The sequence below is a fragment of the Bombina bombina genome, chromosome 2 (genome assembly GCF_027579735.1).
Source record: "Bombina bombina isolate aBomBom1 chromosome 2, aBomBom1.pri, whole genome shotgun sequence".
Classification (NCBI taxonomy): Eukaryota; Metazoa; Chordata; class Amphibia; order Anura; family Bombinatoridae; genus Bombina; species Bombina bombina.
In genome coordinates this window covers 1,177,801,642-1,177,818,822 of record NC_069500.1, presented here as the reverse complement: position 1 = coordinate 1,177,818,822, position 17,181 = coordinate 1,177,801,642, and the positions used below count along the sequence as shown (strand labels likewise).

General features: G+C 41.2%; 1 protein-coding gene across 1 annotated transcript in view; it reads left to right on the top strand.

Moving 5' to 3' along the window:
- The window catches only part of DCTD (dCMP deaminase), a 91,829-nt gene that overhangs the window by 21,474 nt on the left and 53,174 nt on the right, over window positions 1-17,181 (top strand). The window contains exon 4 of the mRNA XM_053703861.1: window positions 14,415-14,531. Within this exon, the coding sequence (XP_053559836.1) occupies window positions 14,415-14,531 (117 nt within the window). The remainder of the gene's footprint in view (window positions 1-14,414; window positions 14,532-17,181) is intronic.

The following is a 17,181-nucleotide window of genomic DNA, read 5'->3' as shown; positions in this document are numbered from 1 at the left end:
CTATCTATCGCTTGCTTGCTCTCTCTCTCTCTCTCTCTCTCTCTCTATCTATCGCTTGCTTGCTCTCTCTCTCTCTGTCGCTTGCTTGCTCTCTCTCTCTCTCTGTCGCTTGCTTGCTCTCTCTCTCTCTCTCTCTCTCTCTCTCTCTCTCTCTCTCTCTCTCTCTCTCTCTCTCTCTCTCTCTCTCTCTCTCTCTCTCTCTCTCTCTCTATCGCTTGCTTGCTCTCTCTCTCTCTCTGTTGCTTGCTCTCTCTCTCTCTCTCTCTCTCTCTCTCTATCGCTTGCTTGCTCTCTCGCGCTCTCTCGCGCTCTCTCGCGCTCTCTCGCTCTCTCTCTTGAACTTGCCTAGATAAACCTTTCAGCAAATAAGAGAAGGAAGCAAATTAAATAATAGGAAAGTTGTTTAAAATTGTATTCTCTATCTGAATCATGAAAGAAAAAATTTGGGTTTCATGTCCCTTTTAAATCTTGGAATGCTGACATGGTGTCTAAATCTAGATTACTATCTCTATCTTTCCAGGGTAAGAATTTATTTGGTTCTCTATTGGATTCTATTATTTCCACTATCGCTGGGGGAAGGGAGTTTTTTTTTTACCCCAAGATAAAGTCTAAGGGTAAATTTAGGGTTCTTAATCATTTTCGTTCCTTTTCATCAGAATAGAGAACAAAACAAAACAAAAGGTCTTTTGAGGACCGAAACGCGTAGACCCTTTGGTAAGCATCTTTTCAACCCGATTACCAATATTTTTTACTGTATTACGCTATGTTGTTATTTTGGGTTACAGGAATCTACTGGGGACGACAATATTGAGCCGTTGATTGCCTAAAGTTCATTGGGATCCCTGGAATTTACCTTGTCTCACCCAATACATATATTCTTCTACCTTCATCTTATTGTTTGACACTATATATATATATATATATATATTTTTTTCAACTTTTTTTTCAATTTTTTCACTTTGCTTAGTTGTGGTTAGACTTTGATTTTTTTCCACCACTGTGATATATCTGGATCACCTATTGGCCATATTTGGATAACAAATGGTTTAACTTTTTATGCTTGTCCTTTTCTGATTTTTTCGCACCGATTTTTGCACCCACTTTGTTCTCCAGCCTCCTTTGTTGAACACCAATTTTTGGATTTTTTTATTTTATTTTTTATTTTTCATTGACTTTATATTTGACTTTAAGCGCCACCTCATCTGTTTTTTTAGGATACCTCACCATTTTTTTGGACTTGGATTCCTTCAGTTTTTGTGTCGGAGTCCTAGTTTCCATTTGACATTATTTTATGTGCACCTTTTTGTTGATTTTATATCCAGTTTTATCATCTTCACCACTGTGTTGCATTCCACTTGTTATCATTCTGACTGTGTTGTAATTAACCACATTGTATTTGTCCTCTGGGAGCTTTCAAGCATCCACACCCAGGTCTACTCTGGAGTAGGGATACTCTTCAATTGTTGCACGCACCACCCACAATTCACCACAGTACACACGCTAATATGGATCCATAACTGACTCAATTCTTAGACAGCCAATTGCCCCTTTTTTACGCACCTCAGATTTCTACGCTAATTATAATTATAATTATATGAACATCAAGTCATTTATGGTTCAAGTGTTTTTTAAAAATTCTTTTAATTTTGCTAGCAATCCTATGGTTTTAAACATTTTCTATTGCTTTTCTTAAAGACTTGCTCGGCAATCTTTGCCTTACACCATTTGGTTTTATCCTATTTTACAATTTATGACGTGTATTGTTTTATCTGATTGTAATAAATCCACATTTTAAACGTATCGGCAGTTTTGTATATTTGTCCCTTGGCCTTTTTGGCGCTGTACCAATCCCTGTGTTTCAGTCACACTTATTCCCCTAAGGCCTCTGGTTATAATTGGAGACCAGCTTCAAATTGGAGTAAAGCCAAGCCTTATAAAAAAAAAACAAAAACAAATCCAGCCCCCAAGTCTGCATGATGGTACTCAATCCGGTTCAGGTAGTGGGGGGGCAGATTGAAATTATTTCAGGACATTTGGACAGATTCTGTTCAAAATCAGTGGATTCAGAATATTGTGTCTTAAGGGTATCGAATAGGTTTCAGAATAAGACCTCCCGTGGGAAGATTTTCTTTCCCTTTCCCTGTTTCAGACCTAGAGCTGTCAGGAGTGATTGTACCAGTTCCTCTCCAGGAACAGGGTTTGGGTATCGATTCATTGTCCCAAAGAAAGAAAGAATTCTTTCAGACTAGTTTTGGATCTGAAGTTTTGTAAGAGTCCCAACTTGCAAGATGGTGACTATAAGGACTATTCTGCCTTTTGTTCAGCAAGGGCATTTTATGTCCACAATAGACTTACAGGATGCTTATCTTCACATTCCAATTCATCCAGACCACTATCGGTTTCTGAGATTCTCTTTACTAGACAGGCATTACCAATTTGTCACTCTTCCATTTGGCCTAGAGAAATATATTCCGATATCACAGCTGATATATTTAAATCCCAACATTCAACTCTCTGTCTTGGTTTTTGGACCATCACCGTATTGTTCGAGGGGCCTCCTTTGTTCATCCTTCCTGGACTGTGATCTCAACGGACGCAAGTCTTAGAGGTTGGGGAGCTGTCTGGGGGTCTCTGACATCACAAGGGGTTTGGAAACCTCAAGAGGCGAGGTTACCAATCCATATTTTAGAACTCCGTGCTATTTTCAGAGCCCTTCAGGCTTGGCCTCTATTAAAGAGAGAACTTTTCATTCATTTTCAGACAGACAATATCACAACAGTGGCTTATAGGGATCAGCGAGGGACTCGCAGCTCTTTAGCAATGAAAGAAGTATCTCATATACTTTCTTTGGCGGAGTTCAACTCTTGTCTAATTTCTGCGATATATCCCAGGCGTAGACAATTGGGAAGTGGATTATCTCAGTCGTCAGACTTTGCATCCAGGGGAGTGGTCTCTCCATCCAGAAATAGATCTGATGGCCTCCCGTTTGAACAAGAAACTTCCCATATACCTTTCCAGGTCCAAGGATCCTCAGGCGGAGATGGTGGATGCTTTAGCAGTTCCTTGATTTTACCAACCTGCTTACATTTTTCCGCCTCTAGTTCTTCTTCCAAGGGTGATCTCCAAGAACATAATGGAACAATCTCGTGCTTCTGATAGCACCAGCATGGCTTCACAGATTTTGGTATGCGGATCTTGTCCGGTTGCCAACCTTGGCCACTTTCTTTTTCTGCCAGACCTTATGTCTCAAGGGCCGTTTTTCCATCAGGATCTCAAATCTCTAAATTTGAAGGTATGTAATTTAAACGCTTAGTTCTTAGTCATAGAGTGATTATCACTATGTTACAGACTCGTAAGTCTGTTTCAAGGAATGTTTATTATCGAGTTTGGAAAACCTGTAAATGTTCCCCTCATAAATTCTCTTGGCATTCTTTTACAATTCCTAGATTTGTACAATTTCTTCAGGATGGTTTGGATAAGGGTTTGTCTGCAAATACTTTGAAGGGACAAATCTCTGCTCGTTCTGTTTTATTTCATAGAAAGATTGCTAAACTTCCTGATATTCACTGTTTTGTTCAGGGGTTGGTTCATATCAAACCTGTTAAGTCTATTTCTCCTCCTTGGAGTCTCAATTTGGTTTTAAGGATTTTGCAGGCTCCTCCTTTTGAGCCTATGCATTCTTTGCATAATTAACTACTTTCTTGGAAAGTGTTATTTCTTTTGGCTCTCTCTTCAGCTAGAAGAGTTTCCGAATTGTCTGCTCTCTTGTGCGTCTTATGTGATTTTTCTTTTTCCATCAAGATAAAGCTATTTTGCTTTGTTTTAATTTTTTTCCCTAAAGTTGTAAATTCTAACAACATTTATAGGGAAATTGTTGTTTCTCCTTGTGTCCTAATCCTAAGAATTCTCTTGAAAGATCTTTACATTCTTTGGATGTGGTATGATCTTTGAAATCCTATGTTGAGGCTACTAAGGATTTCAGAAAGACTTCTAGTCTATTTGTTATTTTCTCTAGTTCCAGGAAAAGTCAGGAAGCCTCTGCCATTTCTTGGTATCTTGGTTAAAATTTTTGATTCACAAAGCTTATTTGGAAGCAGGCCAGTCTCTGCCTCAGAGAATTACAGCTCATTCTACTACATCAGTTGCCACTTCTTGGGCTTTCAAGAATGAAGCTTCAGTTGATCAGATTAGCAAAGCAGCGACTTGGTCTTCTTTGCATACATTTTTACTATTTTACCATTTTGATGTATTTGCTTCTTCTGAAGCAGTCTTTGTTAGAAAGGTTCTTCAGGCAGCTGTCTCAGTTTTTTGAAAATTTTAAGAAAACTATTATTTGGATTTAATTTCTCAACGGAAATGGCTGTTTTTATTTTATCCCTCCCTCTAGTGACTCTGTGGGTTTCCACATCTTGGGTATTTAATCCCATATGTCACTAGCTCATGGACTCTTGCCCCTTACATGAAAGAAAACATAATTTATGTAAGAACTTACCTGATAAATTCATTTCTTTCATAGTGGCAAGAGTCCATGAGATCCACCCTATTCTTTTTTTGGTGGTTATTATTTTTTATTTTTATAAAAGCACATTCTTTTTTCCAGTTTCTCCTTTTTGTATTTTTTTTTTTTTCACACCTCACTACTTTGCTATATGTTAAACTAAGAAATGTGGAAGGTGTATTTGTAGGCATTTTGAGGTTTGGGAAATTTTGCCCCCTTCTTGTAGGAATGTATATACCATACGTCACTAGCTCATGGTTTATTGCCACTATGAAAGAAATTAATTTATCAGGCAAGTTCTTACATTATGCTTTTCGCTGCCTCAAGTGGTTTCTTCCGTCTCCGAGACCACAATAAAGAATCGGCATTCCTTCAGTGTGTTCAGGATCTAGAGGACATGGGAGTGATTGTACCTGTTTCTCTGTCAGAACAAGGGAAGGGATTCTATTCCAATCTTTTTGTTCCAAAGAAGGCAGGAAACTTTTGACCTATCCTGGATCTAAAAACCTTAAACAAGTTATTGGGGGTTTCCTCTTTCAAGATGGAAACTATCAGAGCTATCCTTCCTTTAGTTCTCCAGGGTCAGTTTATGACAAATATAAACTTGAAGGATTCTCATCTACATATCCCTATTCACAAATATCTGATTCTTTGTTTTGCATTTCTGAACAGCCCCTAATAGTTTGTAGATTTTCCTTTTCGGTCTCGCTACAACTCCAGGGTTTTTCACCAAAGTTCTGTGTGCACTGCTGTCATTTGTCAGAGCTCATGGAATCGCTGTTGCTCCATACTCTGACTATTTTAATTTAAGTGGGTCTTATAGTGGCAGCATAAAATGACGTTCCACTTGCAAAGTTTAATTTTACATCCTCTACAATTATGCATGCTTAGACAGTGGAATGGTGACTTCACCAACCTGTCTTAATCTCTTTGTGTATATCCCCCATTCCAGTCTCTGAGGGATGTCTTTTCTTCGTCCTTAATTGGAAATCATTACCATGGACGCCAGTATCTGGTTAGTGAGCGGTCTGGAGTCTTAGGAAGTTTTGGTTTTGTTTGGAGGCGAGGATACCAATAAATATTTTAGAACTTTAATCTTCTGAGCACTTCAGGCTTGGCCTCTCCTTGAGTCAATTCTTAATTTGTTTTCAGTCTGCCAACATCATGGCAGTAGGCTATATCAGTCATCAGGGTGCTACTCTCAGTGCCCTAGCGATGGAGTCTCATTTTTAATTGGGCAGAATCTCATCAGTGTGTCAATCAGCAATTCACATTCCCAGGGTCGACAACTGGAAAGTTGATTATTTAAGTCATCAGACTCTACACTCTGGGTAATGTTCCCTTCTATCAGGAGGTTTTCGATCTGTTGGTTCATCTCTGGGGTCTCCCAGATATTGACTTGATGGCGTCTCGCCTAAATCACAAACTTCCCAGATATGGGTCGAGGTCAAGATCCTCAAGCGGAATTAACGATGCTCTAGCAGTTCATTGGTCATTTCGTCTAGTTTATCTGTTCCCACCAATTGTTACTTCGAACAGTGATTGCTTGGATCAAACCACAATCTTACCAGCTCCTGCTTGGCTCAGCAGGACGTGCTATGCCAATGGTTCAGATGTCCATTTCTCCATGACGTCTTCCTCAATGTCCAGATCCATCATCTCAAGGTCCTTTCTTTTTATCAAAATCTTCAGTCTCTTAGTTTGACGTCTTGGAGGTTGAATAATTCTTTCTCAAAGGGGTTTTTCTGACTGTGTGTTGGATACTTTGATTCAGGTTTGGAAAGTGTATCTTTCTCCAACATAGGTGTGTCCGGTCCACGGCGTCATCCTTACTTGTGGGATATTCTCCTCCCCAACAGGAAATGGCAAAGAGCCCAGCAAAGCTGGTCACATGATCCCTCCTAGGCTCCGCCTACCCCAGTCATTCTCTTTGCCGTTGTACAGGCAACATCTCCACGGAGATGGCTTAGAGTTTTTTTAGTGTTTAACTGTAGTTTTTCATTATTCAATCAAGAGTTTGTTATTTTCAAATAGTGCTGGTACGTACTATTTACTCAGAAACAGAAAAGAGATGAAGAATTCTGTTTGTATGAGGAAAATGATTTTAGCAACCGTAACTAAAATCCATGGCTGTTCCACACAGGACTGTTGAGAGCATTAACTTCAGTTGGGGGAACAGTTTGCAGTCCTTGCTGCTTGAGGTATGACACATTCTAACAAGACGATGTAATGCTGGAAGCTGTCATTTTCCCTATGGGATCCGGTAAGCCATGTTTATTACGATTGTAAATAAGGGCTTCACAAGGGCTTATTTAGACTGTAGACATTTTTTGGGCTAAATCGATTGATATTAACACTTATTTAGCCTTGAGGAATCATTTATTCTGGGTATTTTGATATAATAATATCGGCAGGCACTGTTTTAGACACCTTATTCTTTAGGGGCTTTCCCAAAGCATAGGCAGAGTCTCATTTTCGCGCCGGTGTTGCGCACTTGTTTTTGAGAGGCATGGCATGCAGTCGCATGTGAGAGGAGCTCTGATACTTATAAAAGACTTCTGAAGGCATCATTTGGTATCGTATTCCCCTTGGGTTTGGTTGGGTCTCAGCAAAGCAGATACCAGGGACTGTAAAGGGGTTAAAGCTTAAAACGGCTCCGGTTCCGTTATTTTAAGGGTTAAAGCTTCCAAATTTGGTGTGCAATATTTTCAAGGCTTTAAGACACTGTGGTGAAAGTTTGGTGAATTTTGAACAATTCCTTCATGTTTTTTCGCAATTGCAGTAATAAAGTGTGTTCAGTTTAAAATTTAAAGTGACAGTAACGGTTTTATTTCAAAACGTTTTTTGTACTTTCTTATCAAGTTTATGCCTGTTTAACATGTCTGAACTACCAGATAGACTGTGTTCTGAATGTGGGGAAGCCAGAATTCCTATTCATTTAAATAAATGTGATTTATGTGATAATGACAATGATGCCCAAGATGATTCCTCAAGTGAGGGGAGTAAGCATGGTACTGCATCATTCCCTCCTTCGTCTACACGAGTCTTGCCCACTCAGGAGGCCCCTAGTACATCTAGCGCGCCAATACTCCTTACTATGCAACAATTAACGGCTGTAATGGATAATTCTGTCAAAAACATTTTAGCCAAAATGAACCCTTGTCAGCGTAAGCGTGGATGCTCTGTTTTAGTTACTGAAGAGCATGACGACGCTGATATTAATATCTCTGAAGGGCCCCTAACCCAATCTGAGGGGGCCAGGGAGGTTTTGTCTGAGGGAGAAATTACTGATTTAGGGAATATTTCTCAGCAGGCTGAATCTGATGTGATTACTTTTAAATTTAAATTGGAACATCTCCGCATTTTGCTTAAGGAGGTATTATCCACTCTGGATGATTGTGAAAATTTGGTCATCCCAGAGAAACTATGTAAAATGGACAAGTTCCTAGAGGTGCCGGGGCTCCCAGAAGCTTTTCCTATACCCAAGCGGGTGGCGGACATTGTTAATAAAGAATGGGAAAGGCCCGGTATTCCTTTCGTCCCTCCCCCCATATTTAAAAAATTGTTTCCTATGGTCGACCCCAGAAAGGACTTATGGCAGTCAGTCCCCAAGGTCGAGGGAGCGGTTTCTACTTTAAACAAGCGCACCACTATTCCCATAGAGGATAGTTGTGCTTTCAAAGATCCTATGGATAAAAAATTAGAAGGTTTGCTTAAAAAGATGTTTGTTCAGCAGGGTTACCTTCTACAACCCATTTCATGCATTGTCCCTGTCACTACAGCCGCATATTTCTGGTTTGATGAACTGATTAAGGTGCTCGATAGTGACTCGCCTCCTTATGAGGAGATTATGGACAGAGTCAATGCTCTCAAATTGGCTAATTCTTTCACTCTAGACGCCTCTTTGCAATTGGCTAAGTTAGCGGCTAAGAACTCTGGGTTTGCTATTGTGGCGCGCAGAGCGCTTTGGTTGAAATCTTGGTCGGCTGATGCGTCTTCCAAGAACAAGCTACTAAACATTCCTTTCAAGGGGAAAACGCTGTTTGGTCCTGACTTGAAAGAGATTATCTCTGATATCACTGGGGGTAAGGGCCATGCCCTTCCTCAGGATCGGCCTTTCAAGGCAAAAAATAGACCTAATTTTCGTCCCTTTCGTAAAAACGGACCAGCCCAAGGTGCTACGTCCTCTAAGCAAGAAGGTAATACTTCTCAGGCCAAGCCAGCTTGGAGACCAATGCAAGGCTGGAACAAGGGAAAGCAGGCAAAGAAACCTGCCACTGCTACCAAGACAGCATGAAATATCGGCCCCCGATCCGGGACCGGATCTGGTGGGGGGCAGACTCTCTCTCTTCGCTCAGGCTTGGGCAAGAGATGTTCTGGATCCTTGGGCGCTAGAAATAGTCTCCCAGGGTTATCTTCTGGAATTCAAGGGACTTCCCCCAAGGGGAAGGTTCCACAGGTCTCAGTTGTCTTCAGACCACATAAAAAGACAGGCGTTCTTACTTTGCGTAGAAGACCTGTTAAAAATGGGAGTGATTCATCCTGTTCCATTGAGAGAACAAGGGATGGGGTTCTACTCCAATCTGTTCATAGTTCCCAAAAAAGAGGGAACATTCAGACCAATCCTAGATCTCAAGATCTTAAACAAATTTCTCAAGGTCCCATCTTTCAAGATGGAAACCATTCGAACTATCCTTCCTTCCATCCAGGAAGGTCAATTCATGACCACGGTGGATTTAAAGGATGCGTATCTACATATTCCTATCCACAAGGAACATCATCGATTCCTAAGGTTTGCATTCCTGGACAAACATTACCAGTTCGTGGCGCTTCCTTTCGGATTAGCCACTGCTCCAAGGATTTTCACAAAGGTACTAGGGTCCCTTCTAGCTGTGCTAAGACCAAGGGGCATTGCTGTAGTACCTTACCTGGACGACATTCTGATTCAAGCGTCGTCCCTCCCTCGAGCAAAGGCTCACACGGACATCGTCCTGGCCTTTCTCAGATCGCACGGCTGGAAAGTGAACGTGGAAAAGAGTTCTCTATCCCCGTCAACAAGGGTTCCCTTCTTGGGAACAATTATAGACTCCTCAGAAATGAGGATTTTTCTAACAGAGGCCAGAAAGACAAAGCTCCTGGACTCTTGTCGAATACTTCATTCCGTTCCCCTTCCTTCCGTAGCTCAGTGCATGGAAGTGATCGGGTTGATGGTAGCGGCAATGGACATAGTTCCTTTTGCGCGCATTCATCTAAGACCGTTACAACTGTGCATGCTCAGTCAGTGGAATGGGGACTATACAGACTTGTCTCCAAAGATACAAGTAAATCAGAGGACCAGAGACTCACTCCGTTGGTGGCTGTCCCTGGACAACCTGTCACGAGGGATGACATTCCACAGACCAGAGTGGGTCATTGTCACGACCGACGCCAGTCTGATGGGCTGGGGCGCGGTCTGGGGATCCCTGAAAGCTCAGGGTCTTTGGTCTCGGGAAGAATCTCTTCTACCGATAAATATTCTGGAACTGAGAGCGATATTCAATGCTCTCAAGGCTTGGCCTCAGCTAGCGAGGACCAAGTTCATACGGTTTCAATCAGACAACATGACGACTGTTGCGTACATCAACCATCAGGGGGGAACAAGGAGTTCCCTAGCGATGGAAGAAGTGACCAAGATCATTCTATGGGCGGAGTCTCACTCCTGCCACCTGTCTGCTATCCACATCCCGGGAGTGGAAAATTGGGAAGCGGATTTTCTGAGTCGTCAGACATTGCATCCGGGGGAGTGGGAACTCCATCCGGAAATCTTTGCCCAAGTCACTCAACTTTGGGGCATTCCAGACATGGATCTGATGGCCTCTCGTCAGAACTTCAAAGTTCCTTGCTACGGGTCCAGATCCAGGGATCCCAAGGCGGCTCTAGTGGATGCACTAGTAGCACCTTGGACCTTCAAACTAGCTTATGTGTTCCCGCCGTTTCCTCTCATCCCCAGGCTGGTAGCCAGGATCAATCAGGAGAGGGCGTCGGTGATCTTGATAGCTCCTGCGTGGCCACGCAGGACTTGGTATGCAGATCTGGTGAATATGTCATCGGCTCCACCTTGGAAGCTACCTTTGAGACGAGACCTTCTTGTTCAGGGTCCGTTCGAACATCCGAATCTGGTTTCACTCCAGCTGACTGCTTGGAGATTGAACGCTTGACTTTATCGAAGCGAGGTTTCTCAGATTCTGTTATCGATACTCTTGTTCAGGCCAGAAAGCCTGTAACTAGAAAGATTTACCACAAAATTTGGAAAAAATATATCTGTTGGTGTGAATCTAAAGGATTCCCTTGGGACAAGGTTAAGATTCCTAGGATTCTATCCTTCCTTCAAGAAGGATTGGAAAAAGGATTATCGGCAAGTTCCCTGAAGGGACAGATTTCTGCCTTGTCGGTGTTACTTCACAAAAAACTGGCAGCTGTGCCAGATGTTCAAGCCTTTGTTCAGGCTCTGGTTAGAATCAAGCCTGTTTACAAACCTTTGACTCCTCCTTGGAGTCTCAATTTAGTTCTTTCAGTTCTTCAGGGGGTTCCGTTTGAACCCTTACATTCCGTTGATATTAAGTTATTATCTTGGAAAGTTTTGTTTTTAGTTGCAATTTCTTCTGCTAGAAGAGTTTCAGAATTATCTGCTCTGCAGTGTTCTCCTCCTTATCTGGTGTTCCATGCAGATAAGGTGGTTTTACGTACTAAACCTGGTTTTCTTCCAAAAGTTGTTTCTAACAAAAACATTAACCAGGAGATTATCGTACCTTCTCTGTGTCCGAAACCAGTTTCAAAGAAGGAACGCTTGTTGCACAATTTGGATGTTGTTCGCGCTCTAAAATTCTATTTAGATGCTACAAAGGATTTTAGACAAACATCTTCCCTGTTTGTTGTTTATTCAGGTAAAAGGAGAGGTCAAAAAGCAACTTCTACCTCTCTCTCTTTTTGGATTAAAAGCATCATCAGATTGGCTTACGAGACTGCCGGACGGCAGCCTCCCGAAAGAATCACGGCTCATTCCACTAGGGCTGTGGCTTCCACATGGGCCTTCAAGAACGAGGCTTCTGTTGATCAGATATGTAGGGCAGCGACTTGGTCTTCACTGCACACTTTTACCAAATTTTACAAGTTTGATACTTTTGCTTCTTCTGAGGCTATTTTTGGGAGAAAGGTTTTGCAAGCCGTGGTGCCTTCCATTTAGGTGACCTGATTTGCTCCCTCCCTTCATCCGTGTCCTAAAGCTTTGGTATTGGTTCCCACAAGTAAGGATGACGCCGTGGACCGGACACACCTATGTTGGAGAAAACAGAATTTATGTTTACCTGATAAATTTCTTTCTCCAACGGTGTGTCCGGTCCACGGCCCGCCCTGGTTTTTTAATCAGGTCTGATAATTTATTTTCTTTAACTACAGTCACCACGGTACCATATGGTTTCTCCTATGCTATTATTCCTCCTTAACGTCGGTCGAATGACTGGGGTAGGCGGAGCCTAGGAGGGATCATGTGACCAGCTTTGCTGGGCTCTTTGCCATTTCCTGTTGGGGAGGAGAATATCCCACAAGTAAGGATGACGCCGTGGACCGGACACACCGTTGGAGAAAGAAATTTATCAGGTAAACATAAATTCTGTTTTCTTGATGTTTTGGAAAGGGGTTATTCTTGGTATTCTGTCTGGATTCCTCAAATTTTACAGTTTCCTTACGATGGCTTAGTCAATGGTTTATCGGCAAGCACCTTTTAAAAGGTTGCATTTCTGCACTTTCAGTCTTATTGCTCAGAAGACTTGCTAGTCTTCCAGATATCCAAGCTTTTGTTCATGCTCTGGTTAGAATCAGACTAGTTATCAAGCCTATTACTCCATTGAATCTTAATTTGGTTTTAAGAGTTTTGCAATCTCTTCAGTTTTGAACACCTGTATGCATTTGATCTTCAGTTGTTTATCTGGAAGGTTTTGTTTCTATTAGATACACTCCTGGCTGAGGAGATGGATGAATTGTCAGGTCTTTCTTGTGATACCCTTTATCTGGTGCTTCATCAGGACAAGACAAACAGTATATTTTTATTTTCTTGTAATAAAATCCCTGTAAATGTGAGCTTGTATTTGCTTAAAAGGATAGTAAACCACAAAAAAGTTATTGTTTAAAAAGATAGTTAATCCCTTTTATTTACCATATCCCAGTTTTGCACAGCCAACACTGTTATAGAAATATACTTATTTATCTCTGTAAATACCTTGTATCTAAGCTTCTGCTGACTGCCTCCTTATCTCAGATCTTTTGACAGACTTGCAATTAGTGCTGACTTTACGTGCATGAGCACAATATTATCTATATGAAACGCATGAACTAACGCCCTCTAGCTGTGAAAAACTTCCAAATGCAGATGCGGCCTTCAAAGGCTTTGATATTGGCATATGAGCCTACCTAGGTTTAGCTTTCAACTAAGAATAACAAGAGAACATGGCAAATTTTGATGATAAAAGTAAATTAGCAAGTTGTTTAAAATTACATGCCCTATCTGAATCATGAAAGTTTAATTTGGACTTTACTATCCCTTAAAGGGTCAGTCTACACCAGAATTGTTATTGTTTTAAAAGATAGATAATCCCTTGTTTACCCTTTCCCTAGTTTTGCATAACCAACACAGTTATATTTTATATATTTTTTACCTCTGTGATTATCTTGTATCTAAGCCTCTGCAGACTGCCCCTTTATTTGTTCTTTTAACAGACTTGCAGTTTAGCCAATCAGTAATGGCTCCCAGGTAACTTCACGTGCACGAGCACACTGTTATCTATATGAAAAACATGATCTAACACCCTCTAGTGGTGAAAAACCTGTTAAAATGCATTCTTAAGAGGCAGCCTTCAAGGTCTAAGAAATTAGCATATGAACCTCCTAAGTTAAGCTTTCAACTAAGAATACTAAGAGAACAAAGAGAAATTGGTGATAAAAGTAAATTGGAAAATTGTTTAAAATTGCATGCCCTATCTGAATCATGAAAGTTTTTTTTGGACTAGACTGTCCCTTTAAATCCCTGATTTTATGGCTGCTTATGAGTCTAAAGTTCTAAGAATCCTATTTTCCATAATTTAAGCCCTGTAATAGTATCTAAAATAAGACCTGACAAAATAGAAGTTTAAAAATGTCTTCTTTCAAACAATATGATGAACATTCATAAAGTGTTGGCTTCTCTATGAATCTTTAATTCCTAATTTCAGTGACTGGAGTTTTAACTAACCCTGCACTGTGAGTTTTTAGACAGGTCATTGTTTAAACCTGATGACTTCATTTTTAGTCTTTAAACGGACGGGAACCCGCCCCCCCCCCCCAAAAAAAAAAACTTTCCAGTTTACTTCTATTAAAAAAAACTTATTGTTTAACAAGATAGATAATCCCTTTATTAGCCATTCCCTAACTTTGCACAACCAACAGTTATATAAATACTGCTTTTACCTCTGATTACCTTGTATCTAATACTCTGCAAACTGCACCCTTATTTCAGTTCTTTTGACAGACATCCATTTTAGCCAATCAGAGCTGGCTCACCTGAACTCCACGTGCGTGAACACAGTGTTATCTATATGACACACACAAACTAACACCCTTTAGTGGTGAAAAACTGTCAAAATGCCCTGAAAGAAGTGGCCTTCAAGGGCTTAGAAATTGGCATATGAACCTCCTAGGTTTAGCTTTCAACTAAGAATACCAAGAGAACAAAGCAACATTGGTGATGAAAGTAAATTTTGAAAATTGTTTAAAATTACATTCTCTATCTGAATCATGAAAGTTTTTTTATTTTTTTATTTTGGACTAGTCGTTTTAGTTCTTGCATTTATATAGAATTTAGATTATTATTATTATTATTCATTTTATTATCTTATTATTATTTTAGTTTGCCATGCTGAACTGAATGCGATTATGAACAAAAACTCTGCAGATGTAAAAGGCTGTGTCATGTATGTTGCTTTATTTCCATGCAATGAATGTGCTAAGCTCATCATCCAAGCTGGTAAGTATCTATGATCAACATCCTGGTGTATTGTTCTTCAAAATCTTTCAAGTGACTTAAAACCTTTTATTATTTAAAAAAAAATAAATTATATATATATATATAACAGAATTTATGCTTACCTGATAAATTACTTTCTCCAACGGTGTGTCCGGTCCACGGCGTCATCCTTACTTGTGGGATATTCTCTTCCCCAACAGGAAATGGCAAAGAGCCCAGCAAAGCTGGTCACATGATCCCTCCTAGGCTCCGCCTACCCCAGTCATTCGACCGACGTAAAGGAGGAATATGCATAGGAGAAATCATATGATACCGTGGTGACTGTAGTTAGAGAAAATAATTCATCAGACCTGATTAAAAAAACCAGGGCGGGCCGTGGACCGGACACACCGTTGGAGAAAGTAATTTATCAGGTAAGCATAAATTCTGTTTTCTCCAACATAGGTGTGTCCGGTCCACGGCGTCATCCTTACTTGTGGGAACCAATACCAAAGCTTTAGGACACGGATGATGGGAGGGAGCAAATCAGGTCACCTAGATGGAAGGCACCACGGCTTGCAAAACCTTTCTCCCAAAAATAGCCTCAGAAGAAGCAAAAGTATCAAATTTGTAAAATTTGGTAAAAGTGTGCAGTGAAGACCAAGTCGCTGCCTTACATATCTGATCAACAGAAGCCTCGTTCTTGAAGGCCCATGTGGAAGCCACAGCCCTAGTGGAGTGAGCTGTGATTCTTTCAGGAGGCTGCCGTCCGGCAGTCTCATAAGCCAATCGGATGATGCTTTTAAGCCAAAAAGAGAGAGAGGTAGAAGTTGCTTTTTGACCTCTCCTTTTACCAGAATAAACAACAAACAAAGAAGATGTTTGTCTGAAATCCTTTGTAGCCTCTAAATAGAATTTTAGAGCACGAACTACATCCAAATTGTGTAACAAACGTTCCTTCTTTGAAACTGGATTCGGACACAAAGAAGGCACAACTATCTCCTGGTTAATGTTTTTGTTAGAAACAACTTTCGGAAGAAAACCAGGTTTAGTACGCAAAACCACCTTATCTGCATGGAACACCAGATAAGGAGGAGAACACTGCAGAGCAGATAACTCTGAAACTCTTCTAGCAGAAGAAATTGCAACCAAAAACAAAACTTTCCAAGATAGTAACTTAATATCTACGGAATGTAAGGGTTCAAACGGAACCCCTTGAAGAACTGAAAGAACTAAATTGAGACTCCAAGGAGGAGTCAAAGGTTTGTAAACAGGCTTGATTCTAACCAGAGCCTGAACAAAAGCTTGAACATCTGGCACAGCCGCCAGCTTTTTGTGAAGTAAAACAGATAAAGCAGAAATCTGTCCCTTCAAAGAACTTGCAGATAATCCTTTCTCCAAACCCTCTTGTAGAAAGGATAGAATCTTAGGAATTTTTATCTTGTTCCATGGGAATCCTTTAGATTCACACCAACAGATATATTTTTTCCATATTTTATGGTAAATTTTCCTAGTTACAGGCTTTCTAGCCTGGATAAGAGTATCAATGACAGAATCTGAAAACCCACGCTTTGATAAAATCAAGCGTTCAATCTCCAAGCAGTCAGTTGGAGTGAAGCCAGATTCGGATGTTCGAATGGACCTTGAACAAGAAGGTCCTGTCTCAAAGGTAGCTTCCATGGTGGAGCCGATGACATATTCACCAGGTCTGCATACCAAGTTCTGCGTGGCCACGCAGGAGCTATCAAGATCACCGAAGCCCTCTCCTGATTGATCCTGGCTACCAGCCTGGGAATGAGAGGAAACGGTGGGAATACATAAGCTAGGTTGAAGGTCCAAGGCGCTATCAGTTCATCTACTAGAGTCGCCTTGGGATCCCTGGATCTGGACCCGTAGCAAGGAACCTTGAAGTTCTGACGAGACGCCATCAGGTCCATGTCTGGAATGCCCCATAATTGAGTTATTTGGGCAAAGATTTCCGGATGGAGTTCCCACTCCCCCGGATGGAAAGTCTGACGACTCAGAAAATCCGCTTCCCAATTTTCCACTCCTGGGATGTGGGTTGCAGACAAGTGGCAGGAGTGATTCTCCGCCCATTGAATTATTTTGGTCACTTCCTCCATCGCCAGGGAACTCCTTGTTCCCCCCTGATGGTTGATATATGCAACAGTCGTCATGTTGTCTGATTGAAACCTTATGAATTTGGCCTTTGCTAGTTGAGGCCAAGCTTTGAGAGCATTGAATATCGCTCTCAGTTCCAGAATGTTTATCGGGAGAAGAGATTCTTCCCGAGACCATAGACCCTGAGCTTTCAGGGGTTCCCAGACCGCGCCCCAGCCCACCAGACTGGCGTCAGTCGTGACAATGACCCACTCTGGTCTGCGGAAGCTCATTCCCTGTGACAGATTGTCCAGGTTCAGCCACCAACGGAGTGAGTCTCTGGATCTTTGATCTACTTGGATCGTCGGAGACAAGTCTGTATAATCCCCATTCCACTGTCTGAGCATGCACAGTTGTAATGGTCTTAGATGAATTTGTGCAAAAGGAACTATGTCCATTGCCGCAACCATCAAACCTATTACTTCCATGCACTGCGCTATGGAAGGAAGAAGAACAGAATGAAGTACTTGACAAGAGCTTAGAAGTTTTGATTTTCTGGCCTCTGTCAGAA